At 36.5% G+C, this 18,781-nt stretch overlaps 1 protein-coding gene across 1 annotated transcript in view; it reads left to right on the forward strand.

Annotated features, from left to right (window-relative positions):
• The window catches only part of LOC123233711 (N-acetyllactosaminide alpha-1,3-galactosyltransferase-like), a 62,972-nt gene extending 47,341 nt beyond the window's left edge, over nucleotides 1–15,631 (forward strand). The window contains 3 exon segments of the mRNA XM_044659767.1: nucleotides 5,825–5,890; nucleotides 9,920–10,057; nucleotides 14,929–15,631. Coding sequence (XP_044515702.1) covers nucleotides 5,825–5,890; nucleotides 9,920–10,057; nucleotides 14,929–15,631 — 907 coding nt within the window.
• The last annotated feature ends 3,150 nt before the right edge of the window (nucleotides 15,632–18,781 follow it).

Below are 18,781 nucleotides of genomic sequence, written 5' to 3' on the forward strand. Positions count from 1 at the left end.
TGACCATTGGAATAGTATATTCCAGAGAAAAGTATACTTTATGAATTATGAGATATTTCATAGGATCCTCAAAACTTCAAATCAGAGGGAGCCTTAGAAATTAAATTGTAAAATATACTCTAATCTCTATAGGTAAGTTTTTAAAAAGAAACAAAAATATCTTATCATTATGAAAATAGTTTTGACTTTGCAGACCTCCCTTAAAAGGTATAAAGGACTCTAAGGCACCCCACAGTTTGAGAACCACTGCTATATCCATATATCCTATCTAGAGGTTCAGAAAGATTGAGGTAAAGAATGAGGTGGATTGCTAAACCCAGCTTACAACCCTCTATCATGAGTAAAATAAATAAAGCTAAATGTAATGAAATTCAAAGATTCTTCATGAAAGCCAGAAGCAGCAGCAACATTCTGAGAAGTAAATTGCTGCTACATTTAGCTAGGAATTGCATTTTGAAAGAGAATCAGAGATTTATTTGTGCCTATGTGACATTGGCTCTGAACTATAAATGTCTGCATGAATAAAGAAGGAAATATAACCAGGATATCTGGGACCTAGGAAGCCTAAAGAATACTGTGACCATTTAGCTGCTCCATAGCCTCCCTTATCAATTGATGCTTATATGAATATCAACAACGGGGGATAGCTCATATAACCAGAGGATAGCATCAAGGAATTCCTGCTACTGTTCTTTTTTTTTTTTTTAATTGGCAAGCTTGACTATTGTTGTTCAGTCATGTCTGATTCTGTGTGACCCCATTCGGGGTTTTCTTGGCAGAAATATTGGAATGGTTTGCCATTTCCTTCTTCAGTTCATTTTACAGATGAGGAAACTGAGGCAAAGGAGATTGAATAATTTGCCCAGAGACACACAGCTAATAAATGTCTGAGATCAGATTTGAACTCAAGGTTGATGATGAGTCTTCCTGAGTCCAAGCTTGATACTCTATCTACTGTGCCACCTAGATGCCCTTCATAATGACCAAGGAGGGACAAGGAGGTCCACACTTTTAAATATGAATCTTTTCCTTTTCGGATCAGCTATTCAAGCCCAGATATTTCTGTGGCTTGACCCTGGGAGAAGTAGAAGCAGCAGGGCAGAAACTAGAACATTTTAAAGTGCTTCCCAACAGAGAAGATCCTGATGAAGATAAAATTACTATTTTTTAGAGACTGGGAAAAGAAGCAGCATTCAGAACAGACAAACCATGAAGCTAATTAGGCCATTTCTGCAAGAAAGGGCTTAGGCACAGAAAAGACATTCAACCTGCAGAGGCCTTGTCAAGCTGGCAGATGATCGTCCATAATGTAATAGGAGAAATATGGTTATGAGCATGCCCTGGCTTGGTGGGGGTTAGGGGGAGGAGGAATAAAGTCTGAACCAATGGGGAGCCTCTGGATTATCTGGGATGAGCTCATCTTACAAGAATATTCCATTATTCGATGGTCACAAATAGTTCCTTTTCTTAAGAGGCAGGGAGGAAAGCTGGACTGTATTTCATTATATATATTTTTAAATCTACTCTTCCTCTATTGTTTGTTTTTTTCTTCCCAGGAGAGAACAATTATCTCCAAAGATAAAATCATTCTCTTCCTGCTGATTTTCCTAAGTATTGAGTTGATGATTCTAGAATATTCTAATAGGTAATAATTCCATACTAACAATGGAAAGTTTTGCTTGATCTCTGATGACTGAATTCAGTCAGCCAAAGTGTCCTAGTATATTTTTTTTTAATGGACAGCAACCCAGGATAAATAAATGGGGCCCTCCTTTTCCCCCCATATCCTTGCCATACCTCTGGTGCTAAAGAGTTCAAAGTAGCATCCTATCCAATAAGTATTTTTAAATGTCTATTTTTGCCCCAAACACACACACGCTAGAAACTAAGGATATAAAGACAAAATTAGAAAGAAGCTGGGTGTAGGGGGAGAGAGAGTATTTTAAAAGAGAAGATAAAAGATAGCCTGATGTTTTGAGGAGGATGGAAAGAGCATTATAATTAGGGAGATCCAGTAGTTAAGCCTTGGAAGAAGCTAGAAATTCTAAAGAATGGCTATGGAAAGAGAATGCATTCCAGGCTTGGGGAGCATTGTATTCAAAGTCACAGAGGCAAGAAAGAATGCTGAATTTGGTCAGAATATAAGTGAATGAGAGTAATGTTTAGCAAATATGGAAAAATAGTTTGGAACTAGTTTTTAATAGGCTTTAAAGAATAAGCTAAGAAGTTTGTATTTCATTTTAGAGGTAATAGGGAGGTACTGGAGGTCCTTGAGCAGAGCAGTGATAGGAAAAAAGATTATTTAGATTTAAGATTATCTTAGCCTCTGTGTGGAGAATGAATTGGAGAGAGAAAAGCCAACATTGTACATATGTTAGATTCAAATGGGAAGCAGCTACATCTTTCTCAAGTGTAAATGTTTTCTGCCTCCTTCTTAGATACTCAAGAAAGAAAACTTTTCATAGTGTCCTTTTTTTTATTAGCTTTTGTCATTTATTTTATTTTATTTTTTTAAATTTTATTTAATTAAGAAAAGTTTTCCATGGTTATATGATTCATGTTCTTTCTCTCCCCTCCTCCCACCCCTCTCCCATAGCCAACAAGCAATTCCACTGGCTTTTACATGTGTTATTGATCAAGACCTATTTCCATATTATTGATTTTTGCACTAGGGATTTGCATTTAAAGTCTGCATCCCCAGTCATATCCCCATTGACTCATGTGACCAAGGAGTTGTTTTTCTTCTGTTTTTCTGCTCCCACAGTTCTTTCTTTGAATGTGGATAGCATTCTTTCTCGTAAGTCCCTCAGAAATGTCTTGGATTGCTTGGATTGTTGCTAGTAGAGAAATCTATTACATTAGATTGTACCACAGTGTATCAGTCTCTGTGTACAATGTTTTCCTGGTTCTGCTCCTTTCACTCTGCATCAGTTCCTAGAGGTCATTCCAGTTCACATGGAATTCCTCCAGTTCATTATTCCTTTTAGCACAATAGTATTCCATCACCAACAGATACCACAATTGTTTAGCCATTCCCCAATAGAAGGGCATCTCCTCATTATTGGAAACATTTTTACATAGCTATAGCAGCTTCTTTGATAATGTTGATAATCGATCTTTTTTTAAGGAATCATTTCCAGGCTTTTGGTAGCTTAAGGCAATAGTATCACACTTTTAAAAAAGATACGTGTAGGTATGGCCTTGTAAAGTCACAATTAACATCATCTATGTCATCATATTTTTAATGATTTTATTACATATTGCCCAATTACATTTTAATGTGGATTGAGATGCCACATTGGGAATTTTGCCAACAAGAATGTGATGCTCCTATGGCAAGGCTTCCTGCCCACAACAGCTGGATCTGAGGGGAGGGCATCTTCATGTACTTGTCTCAGCTTCCTAAGGATGATAAACAAGTTTCTGTTTGGCTTACACCTCAGGTATGGTCTCTCAATTAAGATGAATTTCACTTTAGTAATTTCCCCTTTAGAAACTGTTATTTAGCCATGGTGGAAGACCCTTAGAGCTAGTCAGTCAGCATAATTCACACATGTACCTCACAGCAATGACAATGGTTTGTGCTCAGAGAAGTAGCAGGGTCACTCACTGGGAATCAAAAGAGCTGATGCTGTCACTCACTAAATTTGTAACTTTGGACCAAATCACTTAACATCTTTAGGTGTCAGTTTCCTTATATATGAAAAGAGGAGGTTGAACAGTCTGATCAATGAAGTTACTGCATAAACTCTAGCCATCTCTGAGTCTGTGAATCTTAGTACCGGCTGTAACAGAGTGGTGTCTTTTATCTTTGCTGGACTAAGTAATGGAGATTGTTCTCCTAGTATTATGGACCCCAAGGAAGCAGCAGGCTGAAGTTGCCCTGGCAGAGAGTGAACCTGGTCTCCCAGTTTTAGAAGAAGCATCTTGATTCAACTTTGATAAATTGCAACATGGAAACATATGTTGCATATATAGATTATCTGGAAATGAATTCAAGGGTTCTCTTCAGGGAGGAAGATTCTGGAAATTGGAGGTTAACTAGGCCCTGTCTGTGAAATACCAGTGAAACTCCAAGAGAGGAATCAGACAATTAAAGAATTTCAGAGTTATAAGGAACCTTAGAGGCCATCTAGCCCAAACTATACCTGAACAGTAATTCTTTTACAACATCCCTCTCAAATGGATAATTAGCCTTTATTGGAGGCTTTCCAGTGATGAAAGAGAACTTAGCACTTCCTGAGAAAGCTCAAGCTATTTTTGGACAACTCTCAGTGCTAGAGAAATTTTCCTTCAACTCCTTGCAATTTTCCCACAGTGCTCCTACTTCTACCCTGGAGAGCTAAGCAGAACAAGGCCATGCCCTTTTACAAATGATAGATTCTGGAGGTTTAACAGAGAATCAGAAGCCTTCAGGGACCACAAGAAACAAGAGCCAGGGAATATGATGCAGGAAATTCTCAGTGATTCACAAACAGCAAGGATTGGCTCTTGGGATTCAGGGCAGATGGACTTGGATAGGCACAAACTTAATAGTTCTAAAGAATCAATTTCTTTTCCATGGGAAATGGTCCAGAGGATGTTAGACTTCTCATCTTCCTATTGGGCAAATACTGAGTTTAGAAACATAAGTTTTCATATTAACCATATGATCCATGTATAAATTCTCTGCATCTGTTTCCTCTATCAAATGATCTCTCAGGTCCCTTCCCAGGCTAAAGACTATGATCCTGAGTGGTTAGACCATACCCCATTTCTAGCCATTGGGACACCAAAAATGGAATCACACTGGTCAAAGCCAATGCTCCTAGCATCTGATCCATGGAATTGGGTCCAGGAGAGATGCTAATTAGCCCTGCTGGGTTCCACTTGAATTTCCCTTTTGACTTGGCATTCAAGGCGTTCTACAGTCTAGAAAGAGCCTACTTTTTCCATCTTAATACCACTTATACATACTAGTCCTTACCCTATTCCCTTTGTGTGTACACTAAACTCTGTTCAAACTTGTCTATGTAAGATTTTCTCTTCTACAGCATGATGAAGCAAAAAGATCCCTGGTTAAAAGTCAGAGGACTTGGGTGTGAGTCCTTGTTAAGTCCTTTAACATTCCTGGGCTTCAGTTTCTTCATCTATAAAATTACATGGTTGGACTAGGTGGTCTGTGAGATTATTTCCAGCTCTAAAGTTATGACTCTATGAAGTTACTTAATTCCTCTGAGCCTCAGTTTTCTCTTCTATAAAAAAAATCAAGAGATTCAACCAGATGGTTTACCTCTAGATCCTTACTTTCTCACCTCCATTACTTTAGTCTCCTTCCCTTTATCTGAATTTTCTTTCCCTTCATCTAAGGTATTTAGCACTTTAGAGATCAGCTATAGTCCAATTTCCTTTATTTTACAGATGAGAAAACAGACTCAGAGGAGTTAACTGTCTTGCTTAAGGAAATCTTACCCATCACTCAAAACCCAAGTGCAATATTAGCCTTCCCTCATCCCCTATAATTGAAAATGATCTTTCTTCCTTCTGTGAGCTTCATAATTCATTCTATCTTTATCTCTCTTACACACATGTTCTCTTTTCTATTATTCTTAGCATTTGTGTCAGAGATCCTACTAGGTGGGAAGCTGCTATGAGTCTAAGACCCTTACCTCATTTATCTTTGTATTATCCCTCCTGTCTAATGCAATGCTCTGAATCCAATTGAAAATGCGTTTGATGTCTCACAATAAATTGTTTGATCTGGCAAACATTTACAAATCTATTATAATCAAATAATAGCCAATGCCCTCATAATCACCATCTCGCTTTTTCTGTTTGCACTCAGAGTGAACCAGCTAAAAACACCTCATCAATCCAGTGGGCTTCTGCTATCAGACTGGTTTAATCCTAGGTAAGAGCAAAACCTCTGCCCTACATGAAGTAAATACTCAGGGCAGCAACCAGCAAGTGGTATCAGGTGGCAACAGCAACAGCACAGGGGAATAATTGCGATGGGAGAAGGATGTTTACTTAGAGAGGCTTATTCACCACTCAGTGGACTCAACTGCCAATGGCGTAAACCAGTGTGTCTTGAGTTGCTGAGATGTAGGGTAAAAAGGAGGGATCGATGTTGGGGTTGAGCTAATTAGGGCACAGTCCCTTGTACATAACAGACGTGTAAATAAATCTTGAATGAAATTTGATTATGGCAAAGCAATTGAATTGACCTAATTTGCTAGCAGACATTCAAGAGGAAATGGACATAGATTACAGGGCCAGGAAATCACATAATAACAGATGCCATGTGCATCATTCTTCACAAAGTACTTTATACATACTGTAGAGGTAGTACACTGCTTCTTGGGAGTCTCTGAAATACTAGAAATACCACCTTGGAGGCAATGGAAAGAGCCCTGACTTTTTCAGGAGAAATGGCCCTGAATTTGAAGACAGCAGATCTGGATTCAAATTTAACTTCCTATTTACTGTACAAGTTATTTAACCACGGTGTTACCTCATTTACAAGATATAAGAGTTGGACTAAATGACCTATAAAATCCTTTCTACTTTTCAGTCCATGAGCCTATGATCTTATATGTTCATCACAAAAACCAAGTGAAATAGGGAAGGCAAACATTCATTCAGTGCTTGGATGGAGGTAGCTCAGTGGATTGAGAGCCAGGCCTAGAAATAGGAGGTCCCATGTTCAAATCTAGCCATAGACATTTCACAGCTATGTGACCCTGGGAAAGTTCTTCTTCCTTTGAACAAATACACTGTATTGATTCTAAGATGGAAGGTAAAGGTTTAAAAAAAAAATACTTGGATGGATCTGTGATCTCTGAGAGAGATATGCACATCATTATGGCCTTCCATGGGTAAGTGTTATATCAATTGGTTTACTTAATCAAAATACCTTACCCACTTAAAGTAAGTGATAAAATAATCTGGGGCTTTAACCAGATGAAATAATCAGCCAATCAACCAACCATAGGCATAGACTAAGTACGAAAAATACTTGGAACTAGAGGGATGCTGAACAGAAAGGAGAATTCAACTAGATTAAAGAAACTTGGTCATACCCTAGCATTCATTTATAAATCATTGAGTTGAGAAGGCAGTCATTCCAGAAGTAGGACCAGGTTTGGCATTCCAGTAAAATCTCTGAGGTAGAAACATTGGAGGAGGAGGAAAGAGAGATCTTAGATGAATTCAACTTTGGCCTAGGTCTTCTTTCCATTCCCCAGCTTTGGTCAAAAGAGAACTTTGAAGAGTCCAGAGGATATGAGACTTCCCATATTCCTATTGATATCCTAATGACATTGCCAGATCAGCTAACCAAAGTGTCTACATTGGGATCTAGTCACAGACTAGGAATAGATTCATGGTTCCACAAGGAGCCTAGCTGAGAAACTATAACATACCTAAAGGAAACTTCTTGAGGATCCCAAAATGGGAGAAATGGACTTCTAGCAATCAGGGGCTGTGGGTTACCTCTTTAGCACACATTCTCTCTAAACTTAAGTCTACTTTCCCCTATAATCTGTATGTATTTGTGGGAGAGTATGTCACAGAGTTTTGATGGGGAATGTCTTATACTATTTTTATTGTCCCACCCTGGGAAATACTCCCTTCTATATATTCTCTAAGGTTGTCTTACTATAATGATTCTTTTTTTTTTTTTTGGAAAATTTTATTTAATAAGTTTAGAATATTTTTCCATGGTTACAAGATTCATATTCTTTCCCTCCCCTACTCCCTCCCCCTTCTGTAGCCCAGGCACAATTCCACTGGGTTTTACATGTGTCATTGATAGAGACTTATTACCATATTATTGATATTTGCATTAGGGTGATCGTTTGGAGTCAACTTCCCCAATCATATCCCCATCAACCCATGTGATCAAGCTTACTATAATGATTCTTGACTGATAATGTTGGGGTAGGGGGAAGATTACCTAGCCAATAGTATTAGAGAATCAACCCCAATAAATCAAGGGCTTGAATCAAAGCTCTACCATTGTACACAGTAACAGTTCTCAGTGACACAAAGATCCAAGATAATTCTGAAGGACTTATGATGAAAAATGCTATCCACCTCCAGAGAAAGAACTGCTGGAGTCTGAATACCAATTTGAGTATATTATTTTTTTCACTTTTTTTCATGGTTTTTTTAAATGTTATTTTGGTCTGTGACTTCTTAAACAACATAGACAGTATTGACATTTGCATAGCTGTACATGTATAGATTCTTTCAAATTGCATGCCATCTCAATGAAGGAGGAGGGAAAAGAGGAAGGGAGAGAATTTGTAACTCAAAATTTTAAAGAATTAATGTTAAAAATTGTTTCCAAATGTAATAAAATATTTTTTAAAAGTTCAGAGAGAAGACAAAATAAAAAACCCTACTTGAATGACCTTGGGCAAATTACTTCTCCTTTCTGATTCTGTTTCCTCATATTTCTTTCTTTAAAAAGAATAACCTTTACCTTCTTTCTTAGTGTCAATTCTAAGACAGAAGAGTGGCAAGAACTAGGCAATTTAGGTTAAGTGACTTGCCCAGGGTCACATAGCTAGGAAGTATCTGAAGTTCCTCATCTTTCAAATGAGAGAATTGCCTAATTAACATCTAAAGTCTTTCCTAGCCAATTCAATGACATGGACTCAAATCCTGGCTTTCCTACTTAATTCCTATATGACCTTGGACAAGTCATCCAGTATCTTGATTTTTAAAATGAGGTGTTGGGTTAGATAACTATGGTATCTTCCAGCTCTAATTTCAGGGAACTCAGAAATGAAAATAAGAGTTTCAAAAATCCTCTGTTACCTGCATACTTATTAGTCAAAATCTGCAGCTATTTTCCTCACCACCACCTTCTTGGAGGACCATGAGCATTTCTGATGGATCCCTAGGTTCTCTTTTTCAGATAAATGAGTCTTCAACCAGAAGATTCTTTGTACTTTGTGGACAGAGAGACAGAGACAGAGACAGAGAGATGGAGAGACAGAGACAGAGACAGAGACAGAGACAGAGACAGAGACAGAGACACAGTCACAGACACAGACACAGTCATAGACACAGACTAGTGAAACCATTCCAAAGAGAAACATTCTAGTTAAAGAGGTATCAGAGGGATGCTATTTTCTGCTTTGTCCATTTGGGACTGGAACTATTAATCAAGGTGATGGATCCCCTGTTGTCCTAGAAAACAATGTAATTCACTGGAAATACTTGTCACCATCAAAACTGATGGGGGTAGCTGTGTAAATATACTGACCAAACTTTGCCCCAAAGAACAAGAAAAAAAATTCACTTCCTTCTCTCTCTGATTGGCAAAAATGAGAGACTACAGGCATGAAACACTGTATACATAGCCAGTCTTAGTAGATAGATTTGTTTTACAAAGGAGTCCACTGTTAGGTCTACAACATAGGCAGGAGAGACAATAAGGACTAGATGAGAGGAAAGACAGGAGAGGAAAAAAACAGCAAAAGGAATTGAAAAAAGACCAGAGATCTCCTAACTTTTGACAGTATGATGAAGCTTCTGGACCCTTTCTGAGAAAATTTTTAAATACATAACTTTTAATGTATAGGTTGACCAAAAAAAAAGCTAATTATATTAAAATAGTTTTCCAAACACTAAAAATAAATTTTGTGGACCAAGGTTAAGATCTTCTAAATAGTAAATAGTAATAAGATACTAACAATTGCTTTGGATGCCATTCACTGCCTCCATGCCAAAGATTGTCAACCTCTAGCTTATGTGCTAATGCTCTGAGAAATGCCAAGCCTTCCATTCCTAAAGAAAACCTGAAAGCTGGACTCAGGAAACATAACCCCATGCCATTCTTCATCTTGCTCATTTGCCTAGATAACAGCTGGTGTTGTCATAGTGAAAGAGAAATGACTTCAATTTGCTTTGCTATTTTATCCAACAGAAGTCGCCCAAATGTTAAAGCGGTGACTGACTGGTTTGCTCCTATTGTGTGGGAAGGGACTTACCATAAATCATTCTTAGAGAGTTATTACACAAAGAAGAACATCACTGTGGGTTTGATGGTGTTTGCTATTGGAAGGTAGGTATATCTAGTAACTACCCTTCATTTCTGTTTTCTCATTTTAGAAATTTATGCGGAAGGAGGGACTGTCCATGAATTTAGCAAAACCCTATGAACCAGTGTTGTTATTTAACAAAACATTTTTTTCGTACTGGTTATTATAGGAATCCAAGAAGATAGGACCATTTCCAAAGGAGTTTCCAATCTCTCTGTCCCCTATGATGACTAACAGTTGGGATTCAGACTGGAGGGATGATGTCACTATATATGGAAGCCTGTCATTTTCAAGTTTAATTCAAAAGATCCACAAAATTAATTGGAAGCTCCTATTTTTAAACTTCCTCTCCTAGGAAAAATTGACTACTTGGTTATTCCATTGTATTGATAAAGAATGAAAATTAATAGAGGGAGAATTTATCCCCTTTGAAACTTTGGTACATGAACTGTGTTGTTCATGGCCCCACAGAAATCCTTGGCCCTGCTAAACAAAAGAGAAGTAATTCAGAATTCAGGGAAATGGTATTGACTTGTTATCAATTGGGATTTTGTCTAAAGTCCTTCAAAGGACACACACACACACACACACACACACACACACACACACACACACACATCTTAGCCCCACCATGACTCCTCTTCCTGGCCTTAGCAATGGCTTCTACATTGTATACTACCATAAAGGAGAGGTTGGAGACCAGATGATGTTTGGAGATGCAGCTGGCACCACTGTTTTGAGGAGTTTGCTTCAGGGTAATGTCTACAGGCTTTTTGAAGGGAAGAAAAACAACTCCTTATCTGTCAGATGTTTATTAATATAATTATTTATGTCACTCCCTTTCTGCAGGTTGGAGAACTCCATGAGAGTAGGAACAATATTGTATAATCCTTCTGTCTCCCCTGTCACAGCTCTCTTCACATGATTGTTGACTATCAAATGTTGAAGCTGTTGAAGATGTTTAGAATAGGCAAGAAGATTTTCTACTATAGAATTTTTTTTCTCTCTTTTAAATTCTAATCATCACAACTTTCCTGTGAGGAAAAAACAAATTGCGAATTGAAGTTCAGGTCATCCCCATTCTGCATGCAATTGATTTCCTAAAATGGAGGACTTTACATTTATCCCTGTTAACTTTCATCTTTTGTTTCAGTTGTTCAATTTTAGCTTTGACTGTCATTATAGAGCCACAAGGTCAGAGTCGGAAGGGACCTCAGAGGCCTTCTGATCTCACTCCTACCAGAAAAAGAATCCTCTCAATCAATCAATTAATCAATTAACATTTATTAATACCTTCTATCTTTTCAAGGCACTCTGCTTTGATGAAGGTACAAAAAAGAGGCAAAAGTCTCTGCTCTCAATGAGCTACAATCTAAACCATTTACCTACAAATTGTAGATAAAATAAATGTGAATAATTAATAGAAGGAAGGCATTGGAACAAAGAGGGATTGGGAAGGCCTCTACCACTCATCTAACAAAAGATTATTCAAACTTTACTCAAAGTCCTCAAATGAGAGAGTCCACTGTCTCATGAGATAGCCTGTACCACTTTTGTAGGTGTTCATGTGTTTCAATTGTGTCCAATTCTTTGTGACTTTATTTGAGGTTTCCTTGGCAAAGATACTGGAGCAATTTGTCATTTCCTTTCCCAGTTCACTTTAAAAAATTAAATTAATTAATTTGTTACATTAAAATTCTCCGGTAACTAACTCCCTCTCCCTCTTCTCTCATTAGAGAAGATATCATTTGACATACATGCATACATGCACACACATATTGCACATATGTATCACCCACCTAGCTGCCCCTGCCTGTTATCTTTTTAAAATATATTGCACTGAGGGTAACACAATTAGGAAGACTACATTTAAACTAAGGTTCTCCCAACTCCAAGTCTAATACTTTATCCTGTGCTACCTACATGCTCCTATATTCATCATTTCTTACAGTGGAGTAATATCCCATTATATTCATGTACCACAATTTGTTTTGCCACTCTCCAAACAATGTGCATCTACTTTGTTTTCCATTCTTTGCTAGTAAAAATTGCTCAATATCTTTTATTTTTTTACGTTATCATAGCGTTCCCCAGGCCTTTCATCATCTCCATTTAGAGAGACATCTTATATGACAAATCATATTTTTTAAAGACACAAAAAAAGAAAAAGAGGGGAAATTTAACACAACTGATCAATATGCTGAAATAGATTGCTGCTATAAGAAGTGATGCTATAAATATTTTGGTGTATATGGGGACTTTCTTCTTATTTGAGGTTTAAGTCTAATAGAATCTCTGGGTCAAAGGATTTGGATGTTAGATACTTTATTTGTATAACTCTAAATTTCTTTCCAAAATGGTTGTACCAATTCACAATTCCAACACATGTTCGTGTGTTTATCATTTCACAATTTTCAGGGCATGAGATGAAATCTCAGGATTGTTTTGATTTACATGTATTATTAGTGATTTAGAGTACTTTTATGTGGTTGAGAATACTTTGTAATTCTTTTTAAAACTTCATATCCTTTGGCCAGTTATTTATAAAGGAATGGCTTTTAGTTTTATAAATGTATATATAATATATAGGTATATGTTCATTTATATAGCTTGGATATCAAACCCTTCTAAGAGGAATATGGTACAAAATTTTTTTCCCATTTGACTTCTTGCTTTCTCATCTTTTGTATATTAATTTTTATTAATTTTTTTAATGTAGAACCTTTTAGTTTCATGTAATTACAGACACCTATTTTATCTTTTGTAGTTGCCTCTTTCTCCTGTTTGCTCAATAACATATTTCTTATCCATAGCTTGTTATGGGTATATTATCTGTTTCTCCTAATTTTATATGGAATAATCTTGAATATTAATGTCACATATCTGTATAGAGTATATTATGGAATATTGGATAAGATCTAATATGTTCTAAATCTTTTTTCTGCCAGACAGCTTTCTGCTTTTCTCAGCAGTTTTTTTTTCAAATTGGCAATTCTTTCCTAGGTAATTTTTGTTTTATTAAACACTGAGATATTGAACTTTACTGTCTCAGGTTCTCCTCTGTCTAGTCTCTTCCACTGGCCTGACTCTCTACTTTTTAACCAGGTGGTTTTGATAACTGTTATAATATAATTTATAATATAATTTTAGAAGCCTAGGAGTGCTATTACCTCTTCGTCCCTGTTTCCATCATTTATCATGACATTCTAGACCTTTTGTTTTTATAGTCTTCTTTATAAGTAAATCTCTTCTCACTTTCTTTGTGGGTGTATGAGTCTGGTTATCATCTTATTTTTAACTATCATTTTTTTAATTTATTCTGTATATACTTATAGCTATCTAGCTATCTAGCTTTGTTTATATCATGGCTTCCTCCAACAGAAAGTTTCATGAGAACAAGGAATATTTCTTTTGGCTTTGTATCCCCAGGGCTTAGCATAGTACCAAGCACATAGAAAGTATTTAATACTTGCTCATGGATCACATATGAGTATGCTACTAACGATATCTAGGTAATATCTAAACCCTATGTGGTTCAGTGAGCTTCGCAAAATGGCCACATCTGTGATATGGAGGAATAACTGCTCCATAGTCATACATTGTTTAATAAGTCCACACTATTAGTTTTAAGGCAAGATTGTGGCTAACAATCCATCACTGCAACTAAAAGTCAACTCAAAGAAGTTCTTGTACAAAGGTAGAACTTAATGGTAGGACAATAATTTTATGAAATTATGTGATTGCCAACATTTATTATATCTTGAGTCAGAAATTTATTTACAAAATAGAGGGGCAACAATAAAGTAGAGAAATGTGAAAGAGGTTAGAGAAAATACCTCTATTAATCCTCAGCCAGGAGGGCTGGTGGTGAGCAACAACTACAGCCTCCTCCAAGATGGAAACTAGTCTCTCCAGAAACTAGGAAAGGAGTCAGCCCTTTTCACTTAACCAATGAAGTAGTCCAGGGGTCAGAGTTTAAGTCAGTGATTGGCAACCTTTTGAACTTGGTGTGTCAAAATTCGCCAAAAAACCAAGCATAACTGTGGTGGTGTGTCACTTCAAGAAAAAGCCATAATTTCACAATATTTATAGTGTAAATAAAAATGTATAATTGTAATATATAACTGCATTTAATAAACCAAAATAGGTAAGCTAATATAGGTAGAATTGTCATCTCTAGTGCACAGAGTGTCTACACTACACTACAGCAAATGTTTCATCCTCGGCACAAGGCTGCGTGTCATCAAAAATGGCTACACGTGTCAGTGGTTTGCCATCACTGGTCTAAGTTAAAGCCAAACTCCAAGCTGACAATCCAAGCCACAGACTCCAGTGAAACGCCTTTGAAGACTATCTCCAGAAGACACTCTCTTCAGACTATCTTCTCAAAGATAATCTGCTTCAAACTGAAGGATTTCATGGCTTTTATGGTGGCTCCTCTTCACAGGGGCCAATCACAGTTTCCACATTTTCTAGCATTGCCCAGGAGGACAGTGTCTCTGGGATTGACTTCTCACCTTTTGAAGCTTAAGTTCTCACCTTCTAAAGGTTAAATTGTCATCTAAGGGTATGAATTTTCTAAAACTCATCTTCTGGAGAAGTGAATAATCATCCTAGCTGATTGAGTTTCAGAAGGTATGAATTCACTAAGTGGTTTGAGAGCTCCTCCACCTAATTCAAGCTTGTGTTGATTCAATCAAAAGGTGGACAAAGGAGAGTTAATCCTGTCTTCACAGGCTAGTGAGGTTCTTAAATTAGTGTTAATTCAGGATAGACAATAGAGTAAATAATTCTCTTTTGCACTTGCTACATGATAAGCAAATACATCAGCCATCGTTTTAATACTAATCCTTAACTTCTATTGCTATCACTGCTTTTCCCATTTGCTATCCAGGTATATTGAGAACTACTTGGAGAAATTCCTTTCCTCTGCAGAGCAATACTTCATGGCTGGTCACAAGTCAATTTTTTACATCATGATGGATAACTCTTCCAAGATGCTTTTGAGAAAAGACCTTCCTCTTCGTATATTCAAAGTATTTGGAGTCCAGAAGGTGAAAAAGTGGCAAGACATTAGCATAATGCACATGAATATCATTGGGGAGCACATTTTAACTCATATCCAGCATGAAGTTGACTTTCTCTTCTGTATGGATGTGGGTCAGGTGTTTCAAAATGACTTTGGTGTGGAGACCTTGGGTGAGTCTGTGGCTCAGCTCCATGCACGGTTTTATAAACAGAATCCCAATCATTACATTTATGAGAGGCGCCCTTTCTCAACAGCATTCATCCCCTTTAATATGGGAGATTTCTATTACCATGCAGCCATTTTTGGTGGGACACCCCTTCAGGTTTTGAAACTCACCCAATCTTGTGAGAAGGGAATACTTCAGGATAAGGAAAATGGCATTGAGGCTCTGTGGCCTGAAGAAAGCCACCTGAACAAGTACTTTTTTCTCAACAAGCCCACTAAAATATTATCCCCAGAATATTGCTGGGATTATTCATTATCAGATAGTTCTGATATTGATATTGTTAAGACATTCTGGAAAGAGAAGTTATATGAAATTAATTCACATAATGTATCATTTTTATGAAAGCATCTGGAGGAGTGGATGCAACACTTACATTTCTGAATTAGAGAGTTTATTATTCTAGCCAATAAGTAGGAAAGACAGTTATTTTAAAATTAACATTTTTAAAAAATAAGAAAAAACTATACTTTCACCAAAAAGCAAACTTACCAAGCCTTTTCCTGTTTGTATTCTTGAGCCTTGTAATTTTAATGAGAAATAAAGAACAGTTTTATAATTATTAGATGCAGATAAGTGGTAATTTTATATCTTTTTTGAAGAAATGGGAAGATATTTTGTCCTTTAAGAAAACAGAAGACCATAGATTGAGAGCTTGAAGAATTGAGACTGAGAGCTAGAAACCTTCTGTTTGTAAGAAATAAAATGGATATGAAAGGATAGATTTAAAAATATTAGGGTCTTAAAAGACTTATTGGTAGCCATTAGAAAATTGAAGCCATGTGCCATGTTAAGAGTCACTTTAAAAGACCCACACCCTGTTACCTTCTCTCCCCATCCTGTATCAGCTCCAAGTCACCAGAGAGGCAGTGCCAATCCAGTCCTCAGTCTTTATCCTTCTCTCTACGTTATTATGCTTCCTGTCCATGTGATTATGCAAGAGAGGAAGCCAGTTGGATCATGGGAAATGTAGTTTCAAAGAACCCAAAATGTCCACAGGAAGTTTAGATCAGAGACTTCAAATTTTCAATTACACATGTTCCAACTTCCTCACTTTACAGATTAAGAAATTAAAGCTCAGGGAGATGAATTGATTTACCCAAGATCACATAAGAACCAAATGGTAGAGTTAAGATTAAGTTAAGATCCATTGATTCGACATCCAGCACTGTTTCCACCATACCATACTTAAGTCTTTCATTTTTAGCTCAGATCCCCATTTAGTTAAAGGGCTGGCATTCCTAGACCTACCTAAGTGATGGAAGAACAGAGTTGAGATCCACTCAGGGACTTAGCATGATTTCAGAAGACTGATGATGAAATATGCATCTCTTGTCATGGCAGCAGAGAATTAATAGACTAGGGGTTGAGAATGAGACATACAGTTTCAGACAATCTTGGTGATTTCTTTTGCTTGACTATACTTACTTGTTAAAAGGGAGCATTTAAGACTTCTGGCTAAGATGGAGACTTGAAGATCACATGGAAGACTAGCTCACTTACATGGATACATCTAACCATCACTTAGAAAATTGATGACCAAGAAAGACCACAGAGAAATAGCATTCAATTTTCCTGAACTAATTATGGAATAGAAATGTAATGGAGCAATGCTGCTCCTTTATATAAGCGTATGTGTGTATTTATATATGTATATATATGTATGCACACATGTATGTATTATGTGAAAAGGATATTCAGAGAAACCTGGAAAGACTTTATAAACTGATACAGTGTGAAATGATCAGAACCAGAACAATTTATGTAATGACTATAATATTATAAAGAAAAATAGCCCTGAAAGATTTAAGAATTCTGATCAATGCAATGACTAATTATGACTCCAGAAGATAAATGAGGAATCATGCTCTTGACAGAATGGTGATGCAATAGATGTATAAAATAAGACATGCATTTTTGGGAAACAGTCAATGTATGGATTTGGTTTTTCTGAGTATGCTTATTCGTCACAGGGGAGAGCTTTTATTTTTTATTCATTCACTCATTCATTGATTTATTTGCTCATTTCTTCATTTACTTGTTTTTATTCACATTGATTCATGTATCGTGTCTTTATTCATTAGTTAGTCATATGCTCATTTGTTTGTTTATTTGTTTTTGGACATTTGAGGAAGAAACTTACTGTTGGAAATAGAGTAGTCATAGTAAAGCCCCCAAAAGAAGAAAATTCCTTCAAACAACATTTTTTAAAATACACACAATGGGATATATAAAGAAATTTAGAAGGGAACACCCTATTGGTTAAATGAAAACTTACTTTAAAAAAATAGGCTGTAGATCCACCTCCAGATAAAGAACTGTTAGAGTAGGAATGCAGATGAAAGCATATGATTTTTCGCTTCTTTATTAGGGTAATATGTTTGGGGGTTTTGGTTTTATAAGATTATTCACTTACAAAAATGAACAATATGGAAATTTAAAAAAGAAAGTAGCTGTACAGAAGAGACCCTAGGCTTCATGTGCAATCTTTTTCTGTTCTTCTTTGTACATGGAAATGCCCACATTTATTGACATTTATAAAAACATTTTTAAGGGAAGGTTTCTATCTGTGGAGTATTAGTGCTTAGGAACAGAGCTAATGGGGAAAAAAAGAAAATAAGATTATCAAAAGATTGAAAATTATACAGAAGGTAAAAAGATGTGCAGGAGGTTCACAAACCAAAAAAACAGTTTCACTATATTATTAATATGGCCAGATGGAAGCAGTGAATAAAGAAGAATTTGTTCCAGTGGCCATGAAGGCAACTGAAGCAGGTGCTGTGGAGAGCTGAGAACTTCATTAGACATCAAAGACGCCAAAGTCATTCACCTCATCCCATGCCATCACCAGTCATCTTGACTTTTGTCTTGCCACTGGATTTCAATGACTCTGGAAGACAGAGTGAAACTGATGACTTTGTACAATTCTTCCTCACTTAAATCCAATTCATGCCCAAGTTAAGGCATCATCATTGATTCTCTGAAAATGAAGGACAAACAACAATATGAACTTCTCAAAAATCCAAACTATACATGATAGAAGTTCACAATTTCATATATAATCTATATATTCCTGGCATATTAAAATGTCTGATTTTTATGATTTTATAATTTATTATGTAACAATATAACAATATTATGTAACAGTGGTTACAAAGGGAGTGACTAATATTAAGGAAAACAAACTTATTGTGATTTATATTAATATATGTCTTCATAACATAAAAGAAAATTTAAAACACAAAAACTCCACAGGTGAATCTTTTCAGTTGAGATTTTTTCTATTGACTCATGAGGTAAGGAACTCTCACTCTGTTGTAAGATAAATTAATAAGATGTTTAAAGATTAGTTAGCTGGGAGGCTTAGCAAGGAGGGCTGGAGAATTCTAAATGGATTGGGGAAGCAGGAAGTTGTGCTTCTCTCTCTGAGATAGACTCCATGGTGGCTGGGGACAAGTTGTAACTGACCCCCTGGGAGACCTCAGAGGAAGTGGA

This window comes from Gracilinanus agilis, chromosome 2, assembly GCF_016433145.1.
Source record: "Gracilinanus agilis isolate LMUSP501 chromosome 2, AgileGrace, whole genome shotgun sequence".
In the NCBI taxonomy this organism is placed as follows: Eukaryota; Metazoa; Chordata; class Mammalia; order Didelphimorphia; family Didelphidae; genus Gracilinanus; species Gracilinanus agilis.